Source organism: Trifolium pratense, linkage group LG4, assembly GCF_020283565.1.
Source record: "Trifolium pratense cultivar HEN17-A07 linkage group LG4, ARS_RC_1.1, whole genome shotgun sequence".
Taxonomy (NCBI): domain Eukaryota; kingdom Viridiplantae; phylum Streptophyta; class Magnoliopsida; order Fabales; family Fabaceae; genus Trifolium; species Trifolium pratense.
This window is the reverse complement of record NC_060062.1, coordinates 19,257,646-19,279,060: the sequence shown is the minus strand read 5'-3', so window position 1 is coordinate 19,279,060 and position 21,415 is coordinate 19,257,646. Positions and strand designations below refer to the sequence as shown.

At 32.5% G+C, this 21,415-nt stretch overlaps 3 protein-coding genes across 3 annotated transcripts; all 3 read left to right on the top strand.

Moving 5' to 3' along the window:
* Positions 1-2,140: 2,140 nt before the first annotated feature.
* Positions 2,141-9,077, top strand: LOC123924263 (cysteine synthase-like). The gene is made up of 10 exons (XM_045977103.1): positions 2,141-2,634; positions 2,737-2,846; positions 3,894-3,951; positions 4,562-4,825; positions 6,054-6,191; positions 6,398-6,449; positions 6,551-6,630; positions 7,692-7,751; positions 8,386-8,466; positions 8,711-9,077. The coding sequence occupies exons 1-10, from the start codon at positions 2,422-2,424 to the stop codon at positions 8,801-8,803; spliced, it is 1,149 nt and encodes a 382-aa protein (XP_045833059.1). The 5' UTR covers positions 2,141-2,421; the 3' UTR covers positions 8,804-9,077.
* A 1,777-nt stretch (positions 9,078-10,854) lies between these two features.
* Positions 10,855-12,730, top strand: LOC123924265 ((+)-neomenthol dehydrogenase-like). Its single transcript, XM_045977105.1, has 4 exons — positions 10,855-11,051; positions 11,171-11,444; positions 11,968-12,153; positions 12,238-12,730. The coding sequence occupies exons 1-4, from the start codon at positions 11,002-11,004 to the stop codon at positions 12,676-12,678; spliced, it is 951 nt and encodes a 316-aa protein (XP_045833061.1). The 5' UTR covers positions 10,855-11,001; the 3' UTR covers positions 12,679-12,730.
* Positions 12,731-16,160: 3,430 nt separating this feature from the next.
* LOC123924264 (cysteine synthase-like) lies at positions 16,161-20,294 on the top strand. The gene is made up of 9 exons (XM_045977104.1): positions 16,161-16,333; positions 16,448-16,557; positions 17,773-17,830; positions 17,940-18,341; positions 18,425-18,476; positions 18,571-18,650; positions 18,771-18,830; positions 19,043-19,123; positions 19,921-20,294. Exons 1-9 carry the CDS (start codon positions 16,175-16,177, stop codon positions 20,011-20,013), a joined length of 1,095 nt encoding a protein of 364 aa, XP_045833060.1. The 5' UTR covers positions 16,161-16,174; the 3' UTR covers positions 20,014-20,294.
* The last annotated feature ends 1,121 nt before the right edge of the window (positions 20,295-21,415 follow it).

The following is a 21,415-nucleotide window of genomic DNA, read 5'->3' as shown; positions in this document are numbered from 1 at the left end:
AAAAAATATAAATGGGACATGGTAAACAGTGCACACGGGGCACTTGTTAAGCATACCTAAAAAGAAAATAAAAAATAAAATTTATATTGAAATGACAATTTTTTGTACTTTGAAGCATTGAATACACGCATTTCAAAACAGAATTTCTATTTTAACATGCTTAACCAGTGCCCCGAGTCACTGTTTAACATTTTTTTTGAACAAGCCGAAATAAAATATATATATATATATATATATATATATATATAAGTCTTTTAGCACAAGGCGTACCAAAAAGACCAAACAAGATTACAAAGTCAGTCAACAATAAAGTCAGTCAACAATAAAGTCACTGTTTAACATTACCTGTTTAAAATAGTGGCTACCACATGTTAATCCAATGGACTAGCTACCACTCATGTTATAGTTATCAACTTATCATGTACGCGGAAAGATCCTTTCCAGAACAATTTCAGCCCTTAATTTTATTATTCCTCTAATGGATATATAGTTTATTACAAATCCATATACATGAAGTAAGTAGTATCCTAGAAAATTCACCAATGTTGACCATAAGTTGGTGAAACAAAAAGAGTTCTACAAGCATTGACGAAAAAAGTCAAGAAACGATAGTCAACAAAAACAAAATAAGAAAACTACAAAATGGTGGTAATAGATTGAATTTTTCATCCACAAGTAAAAAATTTAATTAATAGATTGAATTTGAATCTTCCATTTAATTAAATTGATGGATCTAATTAATTCATCCACCTTAGTTTTAAAATTTAATGGATAATTGTTATTATTAATTTTAAATCTAATATTGGATAGTGTGTTGTGAGGTAGCTCTTATCATTAACTCTATTTTTTTTCCTTTAGTAATCTACTGGTTTTTAAAATTATGGATTTGAATTCAGTCTCTCTTATTGTTGTCTCTTAGTAATTAACAACTGAAGTACTTTTACGGGTAAGGGTCTAGTTTGTTTAAAGAAGAAGAAGTATTTGAAATTGAGTAAATCTTGGTCGTCCATGATCGAGAATTCATGCATTACGATTCTTACTTCAACAAATTTGTTCCTCAAAATTATTGTCACTTCAAACAGACGTTATAAACTTCTTATTGGACGTTAAAAAAAACTTCTTATTGGATTGACACAACACCTTTCAAAGCACCTCTTTTTCACTTGGTCTCTTATTTACTTTCAACTCCCCCTCTTTTTCTAGTTTCATTCTCAAATGCCATAAAGACTCCATCTTTATCTTTAATTAGTTAGTGTGAACTTATAAATTAACATAAAACTTTGTTTATTTGCCTAAACTAAAAAATAAGTTTGTTTAAAAAAATGTTAATTCAAACGGGCCCTTAATAAATTTGACAAGAAATAACGCGATAGTTTTACTTATATTTTAACAATATTTTATTTCAATTTTTTAAATATTTTATTCTAAATAAATTTTCCACCTTAATATAATGACAAACTTAAATATCGAATAAAAATCAATAGACCTGTGTGAATGCACAAATCTAAAAACTAGTTTTACATAAACTCAAATATAAATCAATTTAAACGACCTTTAAGAAAGAAAAAAAAAAAAAAAGAAGAGTAAATTACACTCATATCTTTTTGGAGTAAATTACACTTCCATCTTTTGATAGATGCTTAAATTATAGTAACATTTTCCTCTGTTATGTTAAAATATACACTCACCATTTCCTCTTATACGAAATACATAGAAAATTTCAGTTATATCCCTTAAAAAAGCTTGAATTTCATTCGCCACCCTTCTTATATATTTTTTGTTGACGCAAACCTCCGCTCTTATATTAAAATTTTCAAAGAGAAGGAAAGTTAAGTTTCTAAGGCTCTGTTTGACAAAAATAGCTTATGGCTGATGGCTGATAACTTCTAACTAATAAACTGATTGAAGTATTTGGTAAAATTAGCGGTTTACCTGACTGATAAATATAAAATGACATAAAAGGATTTTTAATTCAATAAATTATTTTATTAAATTAATACTATTTAAGATAATTAAAATTTAATATTTTAAGTTTATTTTATTTTTTTACAATATTTTAAGTTTATTAATTCAATAAGTAAAGTTAAAAGTTAGGACACCCTAAAACTTCTTAAAAAAAGTTTTTAAATCATCACTTATTAAAGTTTTTTAACATGAAATAGTAGTGTCCTAAATTTATTGCTCTTGCTCTCGTTGCCCCTTGGACCTCTCGTGGGGATACTTATTAATTATCGTGACACCCAAATCGTAGGACTGATAGAAAAAAGAGAGGATAGTTTATTCTTTGCTGAGCTGTGACTATTCTTACATACGACGACAATTTAATCAATTTTCATATCTCAACACTAAACATCATCTCCTCCCAAATTTATTTTCCAACAACTGTGGTCTCCTCAGTGAGCTTTCTCTTCTCAACAAACAATGGCTTCTTCTTCTTTAATCAACTCATTGACTTTTACTTCTCGCACCCCCACTCTTAACTACTTGACTCGCCGCACCCCTACCACATCACTCCGATTCGCCACTTTCTCCACCAGGAGGATCTCTTCACCTTCTCCCGTTTTATGTAACGCTGTCTCTGTCCAATCTCAAACCGCTATCGACGGTCTCAATATTGCCGACGATGTTACGCAGGTTCGTTTCATTTCTCTTTTTTTGTTTCTGCGTTAGAATTAAGCTTTCAATTCAATCATGATGATGATGATGATGATTTTTTTTTTGTTTGTTTTGATGTAGCTTATAGGAAAAACGCCAATGGTTTATCTCAATAGTATTGCTAAGGGTTCCGTTGCTAATATCGCTGCAAAGCTTGAGATTATGGAACCATGTTGTAGTGTCAAAGACAGGTTTACATTAATCATTTATTTGCATTTTGTTTGGAATAAATAACCAAATTAGTCTCTGAGACTCTGTAGGATACTCTTAAATAGGCCCATGACTTTATGAATATTTCAAAAAGATATATAACTTTATTAAACCGTCAAGTTAGTCTTTGTATCTAACCACTTATTATCAATCAATCAAGTCCTTACATTTTATAACTTACTATAAATTGGATCTTTAAGTTTATCGGTTTGAAGGATTAATATGACGAAAATTTAATAGAAGACCTAATTACAGTTTTGGTCCCCTATTTTAATATCACATAGTTTTGGTCCCTCTATTAGATTTTTGTACTTAAAAATAGTGATTTAACATATTTTAAATGACATGGCATACGATATGATAATTAAATTACAAAAAAAATGATAACTTATTAAATTAAAACTCAAGTTTTTAATGAGTTTTCTTGTAATTTCATGACTTTTGATCTTTTTTTTTTTGAAAGGCATGACTTTTGATCATTGAATATCATTAGATTGTACGTCACATTATTTAAAATATGTTAAATCACCCTTTTTAAGTACAAAAATCTAATAGAGGGGATCAAAACTATGTGATTTTAAAATAGAGGAACTAATTTCGTGAATGACTGAAAATAAGGGGACTAAAACTGTAATTAAGCCTTGAAATATTCATTAAGTTAGGAGCCTATTTGAGAGTGTCTTACAAAGTCGGGGACTGATTTGGTAGCTTACTCATTTTGTTTTTGTTTTCCGTTTTTTTCTCTTCGTTTTTTTGAGACGGCCAAAGTTAGTAATTAGTTGTCAATGTTGGTATTTTTCTCCTTCACCGGAACTTAAACCCGGGTCCTTTTGTTTTTTGTTTCTATTTGTTGGTTCTGCAATAGGGTGATATTTTTCTACTAATTGTAAGGTATATCTAAGTAAAAGTCAAATTAAATGTTGGTGATGATGGTATTAGTAAATGTCCATTGTCCATATAAATTTGCATATACGATTTTCAGTCTATTTCTAATTTTTTTTAATGGCTTCTGATTTATTGTCTTGCAGGATAGGTTATAGTATGATACTTGATGCTGAGAAGAAAGGAGCCATAACACCTGGAGAGGTAATTTATTTTTTATTGCTTTTGATTTCAAGTGTTGCATAAAATTGTTCATTTTAATGTTCTTTGTAGATACTAGAAAGTGTAGAAATAGTAGTTATAGCTTAACACAGTTGCTGTATGGGGCAAATCCGCACTCTGGTATTATAGCTTCCTGATTTACTGTAAATAAGACCAATCCTGTAAATATTCAAATAAAAATTAGTTATCTCTCTACAATAATTCTTTCTCTTTACAGCCAAAATTTTCTTAAACAAGGATAAATTCATCGGTGCACATGCCTTTTGTCAAGAGATTCTGCCCTCTGCACTGGAGTATGCTATGTTTTTTATAGTGACACTACAATATACAAAACATTTCCACTAGGTGGGGATAGTGCAGTTGCATATAAGAAATTTTAGTGTTGTGGGAGTTAATATGCCATAGTCTGATATAAGAAAACATTCCCATTATATGCTTTTTTTGGAAAAGAACACTGTAGACTTAATGAGAGCTAGTTAAATTTTGATGTGATTTCTTTTCTTGCAGATTAATAGTGGCTAAATAAATTTAATGCTGCTTCAATTCCATTTTTTGTCATTCTTACTTAACTTCTTTCTGGTATGCATTTCAGAGTGTTTTGGTGGAACCTACTAGTGGAAACACTGGAATTGGTCTTGCCTTTATAGCAGCTTCTAAAGGATATAAACTCATTTTGACGATGCCTGCTTCCATGAGTTTGGAAAGACGAGTTCTATTGAAAGCATTTGGAGCTGAGCTTGTTTTGACTGAAGCTGCAAAGGGTATGAATGGAGCAGTTCAAAAAGCCGAAGAAATTGTAAAAAGTACACCTAATGCATACATGCTTCAACAATTTGATAATCCTTCGAATCCTAAGGTAATGACTACGTCTAATTTTATCTTAAGTACATGATTCCCATGTTTCTGGAAACTCATGCAGGGTGCACCATTTGCTCCAGATTTTGCCCTTGTGCTGTAGTAAACTAGTAATCGACATTGATAATTTATTCTTCTTTTATTTTAGTTGAAATCCAGGCTTCAAGCAGAAGTCACGAAATCTAGGTTAATATTAATATAGATACAAATCAATTCAAGTCAAAGCAAGGCTAGTGAAAGAGAATTTCCAGTAAATATTCATGCACATCAGTCCAGCTAAAGGCACCAAATAAAAGCATACCTATTGCCACCCACTCCGTCCTCCATTTTCTGACCAAAGCCCCCAAACTAGTTTCCCCAAACATACCAAATAGTTTGCTCCAAATGCCAAAACCTGTATTTTGTACTCCCTCCGCTCCTTTTATAGAATTATTTTTGTTTCTATTTACTTGTAGTTTTTGAAGTTCAATGCAACATTAATTACTGTTTTGTCAATAATACCCTTAAAAAATTTTGTAGAGAGAGGAATAGGTGTGATGTGATAATAAATAATTAAGGGTATGCTAGGAAAATGACAAATAATTCCACCAAAAGTAACACTATTTGTTGATTTACCTTAAAACAACAACTAAAAAGTAACGGAGGGAGTATCTTAAGGTGGACAAGGCAGTGTCAATTGTATAACTGGTTTTGAAGTTTAGTATTCCATCACACAGGACAATACCAATATCCCTCATATGTTTTTTAATATTGCAAAGGAGCTGCGTTGTTCTCTTCACTTGATGCTCTCTCTCTCTCTCTCTCTCTCTCTCTCTCTCTCCTGTTTACCTGCTGTTGTGTCCTTTGTAGCTCAAGTAGGATTTTCAGTCTTCCTTTCTGTAGTCTTTGTCTCTCAATCCTTCTATTCTGGGCTTTCGCTGCACTTTATCATCAGAAATGGGACATGCAATTTTATATTTTATATTTAACTATAGAGTTCCACATAGCAACCAAGTCACCTAGTTTAAGTTTCCATTTTTTTTGGAATTTTAGTTCCTTAGGACTAGTCTGATTGTTAATATACAGAAGAAAGAAGGGCTCGGGTAAATGTTCATTGTAAGCCAATATTTGTTTACCCCCTTTAACTTTATTTAAGTTCAAGATGATGGACCTGTCACTGATGGAGTTCTATTTCTAGCATGGTGAGCTGCAGTGTGGTATAATATATGAAATTTGGTTCATCTGTGCAGATACATTATGAGACAACTGGACCAGAGATATGGGAAGATACAAGAGGCAAAATAGATATTTTAGTTGCAGGAATTGGAACTGGTGGAACCATTTCCGGAACCGGTAAATTCCTAAAAGAACAAAATTCAAAAGTACAGGTAAATCATTCTCAATGGCATTGCAAAACCACACGTGTCTTTTAAATATCAATTCATATGAGGTGTTATCCGAAAAATAATTGGTGTAAGCGGATCTTTGTACTTCGTGTATTGGTCATGTCTTATCCTTTGAAGTATAATTTAATTTCAAAGGAAGCTTTCTACCTTGTTGGTTTCCATTAAACATTTTCTTCTTTACGTACCAGATTATTGGTGTAGAGCCACTCGAAAGCAACATACTTTCAGGTGGAAAGCCAGGTAAGAAATAGAATAAGTTTCTACAATTCCAAGTTCAATATGTTGATTTTTATTTTTTTTAATGAGCTTTTATGTATTTCCTTTTTCCTGCTAAATCACAGGACCTCACAAAATTCAGGGTATCGGGGCTGGTTTTGTGCCCAGAAATTTGGATGAAGATATCCTTGATGAAGTTATAGCGGTCTGTTCTTGTGCTTTGCTGTTGACAATTTCTTTTTATGTCCAATGCATTATTATGATAGATGAAGACTTTTTTTTTAATTGGCTCGCATGCATATTGTATGTGCTTGTTAGTCTACACGTGGTAATCGTCATCTGTTCCGGGATTTTAATGACCTGATTTGTCATCTATTTGATGGCAACTTTTGCTGATTTAACTTTCTCATTTCAGTCTAAAAGATACTAATTTGCAATGAGTGTGGCACACTACTACATATGAATAGTTGTTTTTTTCCACACTAGAGAATATCTTTCAAGAATGGATTGTGCAAAGTCCTTTTAGACATTAGGTTTCAGTTGTTACCTTTTACCACTATAAGTAGTGCCATGTCTAACAGCATGGGCACACTATCCCGGTCATTAATAAACGTTTCTTCATATACTGGTGTTTTCTAAATTCTGGTGGTTGTGAATCTTTTCCTAATTCAAGACTAACAGTACTCCACATTTGAAGCTAGTCTCTGTAGACTATTTTTCGTGAATGTGGGGACCACCTGGCCAGGATAAATAGAAAATGTCAATATTTTCTTGGTCTCTACTTGTTAGAATTCAACAGAAAAGAGTTGTTTGAGTGAGTACCTATGTGATACAGGTTGAGTATTTATACAATGAACAGAAACTGTTTCTGTTATGAAACTAACTCATGTACACCAATCACTAAGGGTGCTCTAAGGGGCTGTTTCTGAGTTGAGTTTTGGAGGGGATAACTTTGGAGGACCAGGTCTATATTTTGTTATATATTTGAGATTTTGAAAAAATTGAAAGAATAACCTGATAAATGATCATATAATATTTCAATCTCAATTTTTTAAAACATTTTATAGTTTTTAAATTTAAAAAATAAAAATTAGCCCTCCCCTCCAAAACCCTCCATCCAAATATACCCTAAAAGTCTAAAACTAACTCAACTGCAGACAGTTAGAATGAAGTTAGTTAAGCTGCAGTCAGTTCAACTGATACAAGGATAGTTAATTGTATACTCTAATAGAACTATAATTAACTCCCCTCTCTTGTATTTGGCAGATATCGAGTGATGAAGCTATTGAAACTACAAAGCAAATAGCACTCCAGGAAGGCTTGCTGGTTAGTGCTTTATTAAAATCTTCTCATCTGTTTGTGTGACTTGCATTTCTTAATGTGTTCCAGTTCACAATACATATCATGTACACTTACACAGTTACAAGACATGCACAATATGATAATATTAAAGCATTATGAAGAATTCAATTTCTATTGATAAAGAAAAAAACTGTATACAAATTTCTGTATTTTGATTAGTTGTTGATAAGTATCCAAGCACTCGAGGAACCTTCCCTCCCTTACTTAAAACAGCTTGCAACAATCAGGCAAAAGACTATATTAAAGCATTGTGAAGCACATGAGAGCTTTTGTATCTTGATTAACTGTTGATAAGTATCGAAGCACGTGGAAAACCTTCCCTCCCTTAAACCCCAACTATCAAGGGGGAAGAACCAAACCTCTTAAATACTCCACTGAGCATCCATACTACTTGATGCGGGACTTAGACATCACATATAATTGATACTGTAATACCTAAGTTCCTGTCATATGATTTGTTTTATTTTTTTATTTTTCAATTGGTTCCTATTAGCTGCCTTCAAATCTTATGACACCTTAATTCTGACGCAAATGAAGATTTCACAATTGTTGTGTTTATACTTTGGTTCTTACTTACATTCTTACCATTGGAAAACAGGTGGGAATTTCTTCAGGTGCTGCTGCAGCAGCTGCATTGCAGGTTGCGAAGAGACCTGAAAACGAGGGAAAGCTTATTGGGGTATACATTTTTCCTCCTAAAAAAATAATTATTGTTATTTATGGGATTTAATCCATCTTGAGTTGGATATAAACAATGGTAGAGATGGATTATATGTATCCTTTCAGCCAATTTGATCATATTCTGTTATTTTCATAATATCAGCTCTATCCTTTTTACTATAAAAAGTTTCATAAATTTTCAAACTTTCAAAATTAAAATACTCTATTTACATTGTAATGCCCACAATTTTTATTTATTGCAGGTTGTATTCCCAAGCTTTGGTGAAAGATATTTGTCCACTGTTCTTTTCCAGAAAATCCGAGAAGAATGCGAGAACATGCAGCCGGAGCCATGAAACAATTTTACTCCTTTCATATTTTAGACACATTTTCCATCATCATCCACATGTTGTAAGGCACGACAATGTCACATGTCTATGTTACACATTTCTCATTTTTGACATTTATTAGAAACTTCTAAACTGGTCGTTGATTCGACACAAGTCACAGATCAATGACCCTTGAACAATAGAAATTAGTCTTATGTGTGACCAATGACAAATTCTTCTTAATGTTTGTAGTTCAAAAATAATGGATGAAACAAAGTTTATCTATTGATTTTTCTGTGCAGCTTCTAGACTCTATAGCTACATTTTCAAACCAAATCACCAATTCAACGTTTACAAATATATCTTGTAATAAAAGAAACAAATGAGGGAAGAATGAAGACCAATTAGTCATCTTCTTCTGGCTATGCCAAATAGAGTAGTAGTCTAGTCTAAATCCATAATTGCTATGTAGTAAAACAATGAGGTATATTGTTTCTGCAAAGCCACCATGAATGAACAATGAAGTCCCTCTAAGCCACCAAACTGTTATTATCATATGAATAATAATCTCTGAATTATAGCAAGAACTCGTTTGTTGACCGGACCTATGGTCACAGACTCAGTGCATTTCATATATTTAATGATAGTGCTTTTTGTATGGTAAAATGAGATTGAATATTTGTAGATATGTTTTTCACCCCACGTTCTCAATTTCAATTCTAATATAAGAATTAATGTATGTGAATGTGGAAACAAAGTGCATTTAACAATAACAACTCACATGCTGAAAAGCTAATGTGACATTTTCTATATGTAACTATACAAACATAAGAATATTAATACAAGTCATATTATATGATATGATATGACCATATAGTGGCTGCGGGAAGGAATCTGAGGTCCACATTACAAAGGAAAAGTCGTTCGAAGTAGAAACAAACAAGGGTCATTTTAATTAAAGTACTACAACTAGTAGTATCATAGTATGAATCTGTTTATGTGCTTTACTGTGTTGTGGACTGCAACAATTATTGCACTCAACCAAATATGTAAAATATAAAAAATAGAAAAGAAATAAAGATAAAAATATGCCCACAAAAAAAAAACGAAAAAAAAAAGAAAAAAAATAAACGGTATATCACATATACAATGTAAATATTTTATTATTCAAATAGCACTTCTGTTTTTGTATGTGGATAAAATTCAGCTTGATTTTGAGCCCTTTCACACTGTCATACATATCCTGATTGATATATTTTTTAATGGAAAATACTAGTATATTTTATTAGCTGAGAAGCTCTAGAAATTCATGTGAAAAAGTCTGAAATTATACATATGTGGGTATATCCTGTATTCAAATGACTAGCTTCCTGTATGAATGACTTTGCGCCACACATTCCACCTCCCTGTATGTATACCCTTTGTTGTGCAATCACTAATTAGATATCCCCTGACCTATTATTATATGGCTTTAGATCCTCTGAGTAAAATATAAAGTGAAAAAATATATAGGATTTATAAGGTTTGAATTCATGAATCGTTATTTATTCACCTCAATAACCAATAAAATACTTGACGAAAAATAGAAAGCACATTCAATTGTTAAATTCAGTTTAAAACAACTAAGTAGATTTGACGCAAGATATATCAACTTAAAATCTTAAGGTAATTTTATTCATTTTAGAACTTTTACTCACACTTGTAAGTGTCATACTAACATACTTGTCATACAAACATTCAATTCTTTTGTTGGGTCACGAGAGGCAGTCAGGGAAATCATCCATATTAGGTTTAAGAACAATTTCACAACTGAGTTGGAAATCACACTTTAACCCAAAACCTTAAAGTTAAGGTTTTGGATAAGAATGTGGTGTTCAACTCCTTAAACCCAACGTAGATGATCCCCACCACCCCTCTGATGACCCAACATCTTTTATGATACCAAGGGTCCCCGATATTAATTCAAATAATTGGCAACTATACAAATTTGATGATAGATATATGACATATGACAATTTATATATACAATTTCCGCCACCAGAATACTGAGTCTAATGTTTATTTTATATCATAAAATAAAGTATGCTCTCCCCACTTCCATAAGCATAACAAAGGAAACATCTCATCACACACATACTATATATATAGTATAATGTGGCTCACTATTATTTTCATTAACATAATTTATAACATCATACTTTGATTCTCATCACATAATCACATATATGGAACCAGAACAATATTTTCCTTCTCCTGCAGTACTCTGCTCAACCAGGTATATATACTTCATTTTTTTTAATACTACTATACTATATATATATATATATATATATATATATATATACACATTTAATGTAATATACATTTTTAATGAATTTTCACGAATAAATGAAGGTGGTGGACTAAGGAGACAGTGGCGGTGGTGACGGGAGGTAATAAAGGAATAGGGTTTGCTCTAGTGAAGCGTCTTGCAGAGTTAGGACTGAGTGTGGTGTTAACTGCTAGAGACAAGCATAAAGGAGAGGCTGCTGTGGAGAGCATTCGAGCACAATTAGGCCTTGTTACATCTCATGTCCATTTTCTACTTCTTGATGTTTCAGATCCTCATTCTATTCAAACCTTTGCTTCCTCCTTCAAAGCCAAATTTGGAGCCACCTTGGATATTCTTGTAAGTATTATAATAATTAACTATTCAATTTTTCACATCATTTTGGTTTTTTTAGGCAAGATTATGTTGAGTGTTGACCGTCTTTTAAATTTGATCCTAATGTTGAATTGGTATTACTTTATTATTATTTTTTTCCTTGTATAATAAATTTATCATGTAATACTTAAATTTGATCCTAATGTTGGCGGTCTTATAACAATTATCTTTAAAAAGAGAATATTTTTTGAGAAACATTGGTGTAAAATATCAATCAATTTTGTTGATAACTAATTTAGTAGGATCCTTCTAACCACATTTTTCCATCAACAAGATCCGAGTTCATTTCTACATTGATTAATGGTGGCATAAACATTAACAGTTGTTAAACAAAATTATAAGATATTAATGTTTTTGTAAATAGTACAAATTTTAGACTTAAACATAGTCCTAGTCGTATTTTTTTTATTCACATAAATATGTTTTTTGTAAAAGTTTCTTTTTAGAAAAATAAATGAATGGATCTAAATATATATTTTGTGTTCAGGTGAATAATGCAGGTGTGTCATTCAATGAGCTAGATGGGAATTCAGTAGACCACGCAGAAAATGTCATGAAAACAAACTTTTATGGGCCCAAATTGCTAATTCAGGCGCTCCTTCCCCTCTTTCGTTGCTCCTATTCTTCTATTACACGTATTCTCAATGTTAGTTCAAGACTCGGCTCTCTCAATGTAAGTAGTAACTTGATTAATTAACTATATGACATATTCCATGCATGCTCAAACTTTAATAAATATAAATATTATTATATACAGAAGATGAGAAGCGCGGAAATGACAAAAATTCTAGAAAGTGAGGAGTTGAAGGAAGAGGAAATCGAAGAAATTGTGAAAAAATTTGTAAGAGAGGTGAGAAATGGAACATGGAAGAGTGAAGGGTGGCCATCATATTGGACAGACTATGCAGTATCAAAATTGGCTCTAAATGCATACTCAAAGGTGTTAGCTAAAAGATATAACAATAAGCATAAGTCATACAAAATAGGAAGTGACACTAAATTGATGAGTGTGAATTGTTTTTGCCCTGGCTTCACTCAAACCTCTATGACTAAAGGTAAGGGCACTCACACTGCTGATCAAGCTGCATCTCTTGCTGCCATCCTTACCTTGCTTCCGCCGCACCACCTGCCCACCGGAAAGTTCTTCTTGCTCAAAAATAATACCACCTTCCTCCATGTTGCTAATTCTAGGCTTTGATTAACATAATTGTAATTTATCTTCCTTTTTATTAATGAGTTTATGATTTCAAATCTAGAAGGCTGTTTTATTTTATTTTATTTTATTTTTGTTAAGGTAATTCAAGATTTTTATGTATTGAATTTATAAGTATTTAAATTTGCAATTTAATTAGGAATATGTTGGTAAAAAAATAATTAATGTTTTTAAAAATTTGAAAATTGCCTTATAAAAAGGGGGAAAAAAATAATCTTGAGAATGTATATGTGTATCTTGTGAGGGAAAAATCCATGTATAAGCCTATGTATATATGTGGGTTGTTGACCGAGTAAGAGTGTTCACTGGTTAAGTTGCGTGACCACGCACATTATTCAATTCAATCAAATTCGATCTTTTTGGTAGAACTAAAAATCATAAATTTCTGTTGTCGAAAAAAAAATCATAAATTTCTTGTCAAAGGTCAAATAAACTTAAATCAAATAATGTGTAGGTTTCAAGGTCCGAGACATAAACTTTAAACAAATTTTAAAAATATATAATTAAATGGTATTCCATTTCACAAAAATTCCAATATATATAAACAAAATTCTGCAATTAATTTAAATTTTAGTGCTTAAACTCATATTTTTACAATCCGTAATAAATACTCTCGAGAAAATATTATAAATCATTCCCCTCTCTTAAAGAATAAAATTGTAAAAATAATTTCAATTGTCAATAAATTTAATATCACAATCAACTTTTTTAATATTCATAATTTTTTCAATAAGGTTTTATATTTAGGGACGAAAGTAATATTTATTTAGTTTTAGTTTCTATTATACTTATAATCACTGGACCAAATATTTATACATGAAATAAAAAAAAAATCATTCTTTTCAAGTCTTTGATCAATTTTGATGAAACAAACGACAAGATAATATTTTTACAATTGCGGTGTTAGTTCAGTGAAACAATTAGTTATAATTTTGGCTTAAATGCAATTTTGATTCCTCTATTTTTAATTTTTTTGAAGTTTTAGTCTCTCTATTTTAAAAAAATCAATTTTAAAAGTGCTTATCGCAATTGTGTGGATACTTTGATTGATAGAAGTGCGTGGAAAGTTAATGGTGACTCGAACAAGTTATGGTCACTCCCTATCCCTCCCAAGGTGAAGCATTTTATATGGAGGCTTGGTCGGAACTGTCTACCAAATAGACAAGACTCACAAGCAAAGGCATTGATTGTCAAAAAAATTGTGATGTTTGTCAAACTTACACTGAATATAATTGGCATCTCTTCTTATGTTGTGCGGATAGCATCAATTGTTGGAGGAAAAAAAATATTTGGTCCTGGTTGGAACAATTGATGCTGAATGCAGACACTTTGAAATGCAATATTGATGTTGCGATCTTCTCATTAATTAGAGCAGAAAGTGAGCATGGACGCTTATCTACGCAATGAATTCAGTGAGTTTATAGCTGCATTTTCATGTCACACAAATGTTGTTCTTACACCAGTTGAAGCTAAAACTCGGGGTTTGCTCAAAGGGCTTGAATGAATTGCAACTTTGCGTTATAACAATGTGATTATTGAGATGGATTGCAAAAGAGTTGTGGAAGATGTCAACCATCACAAAGCAAATAGATCAGAATATGATTTTCTTATTCACAAGTGTTGTTATTTTAATTCGTTCTAATTATCAAGATTATATGTAGTTGCCTTTGCTGGGTGGCAAGCAAACAGAAGCGCTTATACTATTCTTGCACGAGTAACTCTATCACATGCTTCTCGCAATACTTTTGATTCAATTCCTACTTGTATTGCTCTTATTATTATTATTATTATAAATGAAATGCATTAGTTTTGCTTCCGTAAAAAAAAAAAATTATCACACTATATATTTCTATGTAAAAAAAAAAAATCATATTTTTAAATACGGTGTCATAATATCCTTTTCATAATTGCCTTTTTTTTTTTTTTTGCTTCATCTTGGATTTCAAGTTTCAATCAGAATTGAAACCAGCCAACCATTAACGGTTTTTTTGGCTGGTAAACACAACTTCATTCTATTGTTGAATGCCCTCTTGGATGATGATGTATGAAATCAATCCCATAAATCTTAACGGCCGCTATTTTTTAAATAACTAACTAACAATTAAGCCCATGATCAGTTAGTTACAAAGTAATGGCGATGGTTTGAAGAATTGGAGGGGGGGTACGTAGGTACAGTTGGCAGTGAGGGGATTGAATTTTTTTAAAATTTTAATCATTATTGTATGTTATCTTTTATTTTAATTTTAAAATAACTTATTTTTTATAAAAAAAAAAATAATTAAAAGAAACGAAAGAAGGAACATGTCTAAGAGTCCAATTAAAAGATCGATGGTTACACATGATCGAAATTTGCTAGAATATCATCACAACTATTGGTTTTTTTTTTATAAATATATTGAGATATGCATAGTTCAATCTTACAGGTTGAGCAAATGAAGGAAAAATATATAATCTAAAATAGGTTGGAGAGCAACATTTAATTCGATGGTGTATACATTTTTTTTTGTCAGATAGCCTAGCGATTTGATGGTGTATCCATTTTTACTAGACTAAAAACAACTAAAAAGTCTACTTCAGTCACGTGAAAGTGAATAGATAAACTTCTAGCAAACTTCAAGTAAAAGTTGATCCTAGAGCTCGATAGACATAGCATAGATGTTCCTAAATTGCAATAAAACCCTTTAATGAAACGATATATAGAGTCTCTAACCCACCACAAATAGTTGATTTACCAACACTTCAATGAAAACCTTAAAAAAAAAAATGTGGAAAATTTGTCAAATGTGTAATTTTTTTTTTTTGAATTTGTCAACCGAAAACTCTTATATGATGACAAAATTTGAATACAATTATAAAATTGTCAAAGATAGAAATGGGAGCAAGAATTAAATAAAACTTGTATTTTTTAATGTGTTATGCTAAACACGATTTTTAGAGCGATGATTAAGGAAACAAAATAATGTTTTTAAGTAGAAAATACTTTATTTTAAAATTTCAAAGCTATGCATGTATTACTTTAAGATTATATTATAATTTTTGTTACATTAACCATTACTTTAGATACACTTTGTTAGAAATTGATATTTTTCTTAAGCTCATCTATTGTGATCTAAGTCCATCTATTGTAGGATCCATCCATAATATTTTGCATGTATTACACTTATATTGTTGCATGTAGTTTTCTTTACCACTTGTCATGTTGCATGCATTTCCCTTGACACTTGTCTTCATGCATGTAAACTACTCTCTCCGTCGATAAATATAAGCAAAACTGCACTTTTCAGATTCATTACATAATTAATATATCTAGTCTATATTATAAACCATCAAATATTTAATGAATCTAAAAAGTATAATTTTACTTATAGGGAGTGCCTAGTTGCTCTTCTCTCCTATAAATAGGAGGAGTTCACAATGTGCTTTCTATCATTCTAATTTTTGATAAGTTTCTTTGGTTTGGAGGTTTTCTCAACAAACAACAATGGCTTCAACTTCCTTAATCAAGTCATTCACTTCTGCTTTGCACGCTATCACTTCAACGCTATTCGGTATTGTCCGGCAGTACTGTTCCATCTTCTCTGCTGTCGAATCACAAACCAGCACCCATGATGATCTCAATATTGCTAAGGATATTACAGAGGTAGGTTTCAGAGTACTATTTTTGCATTGTTTTCTTTCTTATTTTGTTGTCTGCGTGTGAGAATAAGCATTCAATTCAATGATGATGGTGATGAATCTCTGTTTTTTGGTGCAGCTGATAGGTAAAACGCCAATGGTTTACTTGAAGAGTGTCACGGAGGGTTGTGTTGCTAATATTGCTGCAAAGCTTGAGCTTATGGAGCCATGTTGTAGTGTCAAAGACAGGTTTGTGTCTAAGTCAATCCTTCTTTGTTTTTTCTTTCTATTTCTTGCTTCTGCAAGGGGACCAAGATTGCATGCAGTCCTATGTTGCAGGGGTACTCCGTTTTGCGAAGTGTACCGGTACCGGGTATGTACCGGGTACGGGTACGCGGTACATACCCAATTATCACGCTGTTTCACTCGATAATAAATCTGGGCTGTTCATTTGAAATCGGATCACTTAGTTACAAACAATGGGAAATCCATTTTCCTCTGCAAGGGTACTATTTTTGCATCCCAATTGCATGCAGGTGTGATACCCAGACCGCCTAATATTAATCGGACGGTGAAATCTATCTCGACCGCATTCAATATAAATTTGATAGAGATTATGTTAATGGTGATATCAATATTGTTAAATAGCTTTTATAGCGTTATAACATAGTGAAATTTGAAGAAATTGTGTTGTGGCAAATGTGAATTAAGTCTCACATTGCTTAGAAAAGTGAAGATTGAACACTTTATAAATAGCATATAGAAGACTTATGAGTTATGACTTCCACTTCAAACAATTCGATCAACATTGCATCAAACTTTTGTGTAACTTGTAAAAAACAATCAATTTTTGCCAACAATTTTTTCACTACTTTATTTGATTTATTTGATTGAATTAAAATTGCGAAAAGAAATATGAAAACACTAAAAAATAAAACATCCAGTTTGTAAAACCAAACCATACAATTTAAAGCAGAAACTGCACACAGGTTATTCAGACCTCGACAGTTCCATGATAATAGTCTACCAAATTTTACTACTAGTAAGTAGTCTGTTTCATGGTGTTTCTGACACAGTTTACGCACAGCCTTATCTCTCCGATCATGCTCCATATATTATAGCAGTGTTGGTTATATCTTGATCTATAAACCTGGAAAATGAGCCCTTGAGGCCAAATTATCAGTTTCATATATCTTTTGATATTCCTAGGATTCTCATGAAACACTTTGGAACTCATTCGGCGCTGTCCTTAGTTTGACTGACCAGTCAATCAGCTATCTGATCAACGGCCCAGCGCTGACCCTTAACTCAGCTGCTTTCGGCTAAAAACTTAGATTATTTTAGGTGTAATTGAACAGCATCTATAATATTATTACTTAGCATAATTTGAACAAACCGCTATTTTCTTCTATTTGCAATTGACAACACCGAGTGATATTAGTACATGTCCACATAAATTTGCAGGATAGGTTATAGCATGATACTTGATGCAGAGAAGAAAGGACTCATAACACCAGGGAAGGTAAAATACGATAGAAAGACTAATCATGTGCATTGTTAATTACTACTAGTGCATATCATAACAGAAAAACTTATCTCTCATGATTGTTTCTGGTATGCACTTACTGCAGAGTGTTTTGGTGGAACCTACTGGTGGAAACACAGGAATTGGTCTAGCATTTATAGCTGCTACTAAAGGATATAAGCTCATTTTAACAATGCCGGTTTCAATGAGTTTAGAACGAAGAATTCTTATGAAAGCATTTGGAGCTGAACTTGTTTTGACTGAATATTCAAAGGCTATGAGTGGAGCAGTTCAAAAAGCTGAAGAAATTGTTAAAAATACACCTAATGCATACATGCTTCAACAATTTGATAATCCTGCAAATCCTAAGGTACATTATGAGACTACTGGGCCAGAGATATGGGAAGATACAAGAGGTAAAGTAGATATTTTAGTTTCAGCAATTGGAACCGGTGGAACCCTTTCCGGTGTTGGTCGATACCTAAAACAACAAAATCCAAAAGTAAAGGTAAATCATTCTCAATATGTCTTATCCCTTCAAGAGAAGCTTTCTACCATTTGGTTTCGATTAAACATTTTCGTCTCAATCAGGTTATCGGTGTAGAGCCTCTTGAAAGCAACATACTTTCAGGTGGAAAGCCAAGTAAGACATAGAATAAGCTTCTACAATTCCAAGTCCAATATTTTAATTTTTTGTGAAGAGCTTTTATAACATATTTTTTCCTGCTAATTCACAGGACCTCACATAATTCAGGGTATTGGGGCTGGTTTTGTGCCCAAGAATTTGGATAAAGAAGTTCTTGACGAAGTTATAGCGGTATGTTCTTGTCATTTTATTTTTATATATGTAATGATGAAAATCCAATGTCTCATTCTGATTTATGAAGACATTATCTTTCTTTTGATTGTCTGGCATGAATACTTGTATGTGCTGCAGATATCGGGCGAAGAATCCGTCAAAACTGCAAGGCAAATAGCACTCAAGGAAGGCTTGCTGGTGAGTTTTTCATCCGTTTGTGTGGCTTGCATTTCTTTATGCATTGCAGTGCACTTACATAGTTACATGACATGCTAAAGCAGCTTGAAACAATCATGCACATGATCATATATTAAAGCATAATTAATGAAGGGAATACAAACTTTTGTATCTTGATTAAATGTTGGATTTATAATTTGGTCCTTATATTCATTCTTACCATTGGAAAACAGGTGGGAATTTCTTCAGGTTGTGCTGCTACAGCTGCATTACAGGTTGCAAGGAGACCTGAAAATGAGGGAAAGCTTATTGTGGTATGCACATTTCCTCATCAAAAAACTCGTTTAGCCTAAATTGCAGTTTTGGCCCTAAACTTTCTCAAACTTGAAATTTTAGTCCCTTAATTTTTATAATAGCACTTTTAATCCCTTTACTTTAGCCCAAAAGGCTGCCCCCACGGATTTCTTTAGCCCAAAAGGCTGCCCCCACGGATTTTGACAAAATTAACGCACACAAGGACAGTGACTCACATGCCACGTCAGCATGTGATGTGAGTCATTGTTGACGTGTCCATTGACTTACTGACATGGCATGTAAGTCACTGTCCACGTGTGCATTGATTGGATCAAAATCAGTGGGGGTCAACCTTTTACAAAATGAGCTGAAGTTAGGAAGCCAAAAGTGCTATTATATATGAAAGTTAGGAGGTCAAAGTGCAATTTAGCCAAACATTTAAATAAGTATTTGGTCGCTATACAGAGCTACATGGGCAGCCGTTAACGGTAGTGACCAAATTTGCTGACATAAAATATTGGAGAACTATTGTTTCATGACATTTTTTAAAGGGACTAAAAAAAAGGATATATTTATAGCGATCAAACAGTTGCCTAAGAAATGTTAATAAATATTATGCAAGAAGTTTTGTATGTTATGTAAACAATGGCAGAGATGGATTATATGTCTCCTTCAGCCAATGTGATCCAATTCTGTTATTTTCATAATAATGTCAAATTTATCTTTTTTTAATCTTAAATGCTTCATAAAATTTAAAATTTAAAGAATTAAAATACTTTATTTTCATTTTAATACCCACAATTTTTATTTATTGCAGGTTATATTCCCAAGCTTTGGTGAAAGATATTTGTCCACTTCTCTTTTCCAGGAACTTCGAGAAGAATGTGAGAAAATGCAACCTGAGGCATGAAACAATTTTATTTGTTTCATGTTTCGGACACATTTTCAGCCGCACTTTGTATTGGTCGGTGGAACCCTTATTTAGCTTGGACAGATAGCCTCCGGCTCTTCAACGGGTGTTAGCTCTCTATGGATTTCCATCACTTCATATTCTTGTTTTATAGTCCGGTCTTCCGCTTTTCGTTGTCATTTTAGTTTCAGTTGTAATGAATCGCTCGTACTCTTTCTATTTACATAATTGATTTGCTATTCAAAATAAAGACACATTTTCAACCATCATCCACCATATTGTAAGGCATGACTATGTGATATGTCTATGTTAGACATTTTCAGATCTTTATAGTTCCCAAACCTTTGATGTATGATTGCCATTAATCTTCTTTATGTGTCAATAAAAATACTTCATAAATTTGTAGTTCAAACATAAGGGATGAAACAAATTTTATCTATTGTTTTTTCTGTGCACATTTCTCTATAGTCTAGCTACATTTGAAGCTGTCAAACAAAATCAGCAAGTGTAAACCGATTATTCATCTTCTTCTGGCTATGCCAAATAGAGTACCGTCTAGTATCAATCTAAAATGCAAAACAAAAAAAGATAGAATGGTCAAGTCTAGCATAATTGCAAGTGTAGTAGCCATCCATGAATATGGTTCATTATATAATTGGTATAGTGTAGTAGCCATCTATGAAGACAACGCCTGTGACGGTGAATCTAGGATGCTAGCATTGCTGTCTTAGGCTCTCCGAGATGTTGGTTCGACGATTGAATATCATTTAGCTTTGATGTCACTTGCAATGTAGTTAGGTTTTCGCTTCAGAGCGTAGGATCTTCCGATCTTACGTGCTCAGGCAGGCCAACCGTGCTTTGTTTCTGTTCCGGTGCGTTTTTGTGCATTTTGTGGTGGGGTCTCATTTTCTGAAGCAGGGTCGTTAAAAAAATGTGTTGAGCCAAAGAAACGCATCGGGCCTTAGCCCTTAGCGATACTGGTCAGGTTATTATTATAACCCAAAAACTCTCTTCAGGTTTCAAAGAAACAGGTGTTTCACTTTCTCTTGCAGCTTTGTTCTCACTTCTCACCTCTTTCATTGATTTTGAGCTCTATTATATTTTTTATGTTTATATGTATATATGTGAAGTTACAATTTTGCCCTTGAGTAAATCTTACGAATCGTGCTTACGATCCTTCACCAGCCTACCAATCTTACTTAGAAACTCGACTCTGACTACGTTGGTCACTTACTTATCATCCTAATCCACGAGTTTATTTGCGAAGTGCTGTTTAAACTAACTCGAAAACATGAAAGCTCGTGTATTTGTTTTATTGCAATCATCAAAGAGACTTTACTATAATAAATAGTGTCTAGCAATTTTCTTGGTTTAAGTTGAAAAATTCAAATAGAATCATGAG

Coding starts and splice junctions, on each gene's coding strand:
- LOC123924263 (XM_045977103.1), top strand. CDS start 2,422: ATGGCTTCTTCTTCTTTAATCAACTCATTGACTTTTACTTCTCGCACC. Junction 2,847..3,893: donor TGTTGTAGTGTCAAAGACAG/GTTTACATTAAT, acceptor ATTGTCTTGCAG/GATAGGTTATAGTATGATAC. Junction 6,192..6,397: donor AACAAAATTCAAAAGTACAG/GTAAATCATTCT, acceptor TTTACGTACCAG/ATTATTGGTGTAGAGCCACT.
- LOC123924264 (XM_045977104.1), top strand. CDS start 16,175: ATGGCTTCAACTTCCTTAATCAAGTCATTCACTTCTGCTTTGCACGCT. Junction 16,334..16,447: donor TTGCTAAGGATATTACAGAG/GTAGGTTTCAGA, acceptor TTTTTGGTGCAG/CTGATAGGTAAAACGCCAAT. Junction 17,831..17,939: donor GACTCATAACACCAGGGAAG/GTAAAATACGAT, acceptor CACTTACTGCAG/AGTGTTTTGGTGGAACCTAC.
- LOC123924265 (XM_045977105.1), top strand. CDS start 11,002: ATGGAACCAGAACAATATTTTCCTTCTCCTGCAGTACTCTGCTCAACC. Junction 11,445..11,967: donor GAGCCACCTTGGATATTCTT/GTAAGTATTATA, acceptor TTTTGTGTTCAG/GTGAATAATGCAGGTGTGTC. Junction 12,154..12,237: donor CAAGACTCGGCTCTCTCAAT/GTAAGTAGTAAC, acceptor TATTATATACAG/AAGATGAGAAGCGCGGAAAT.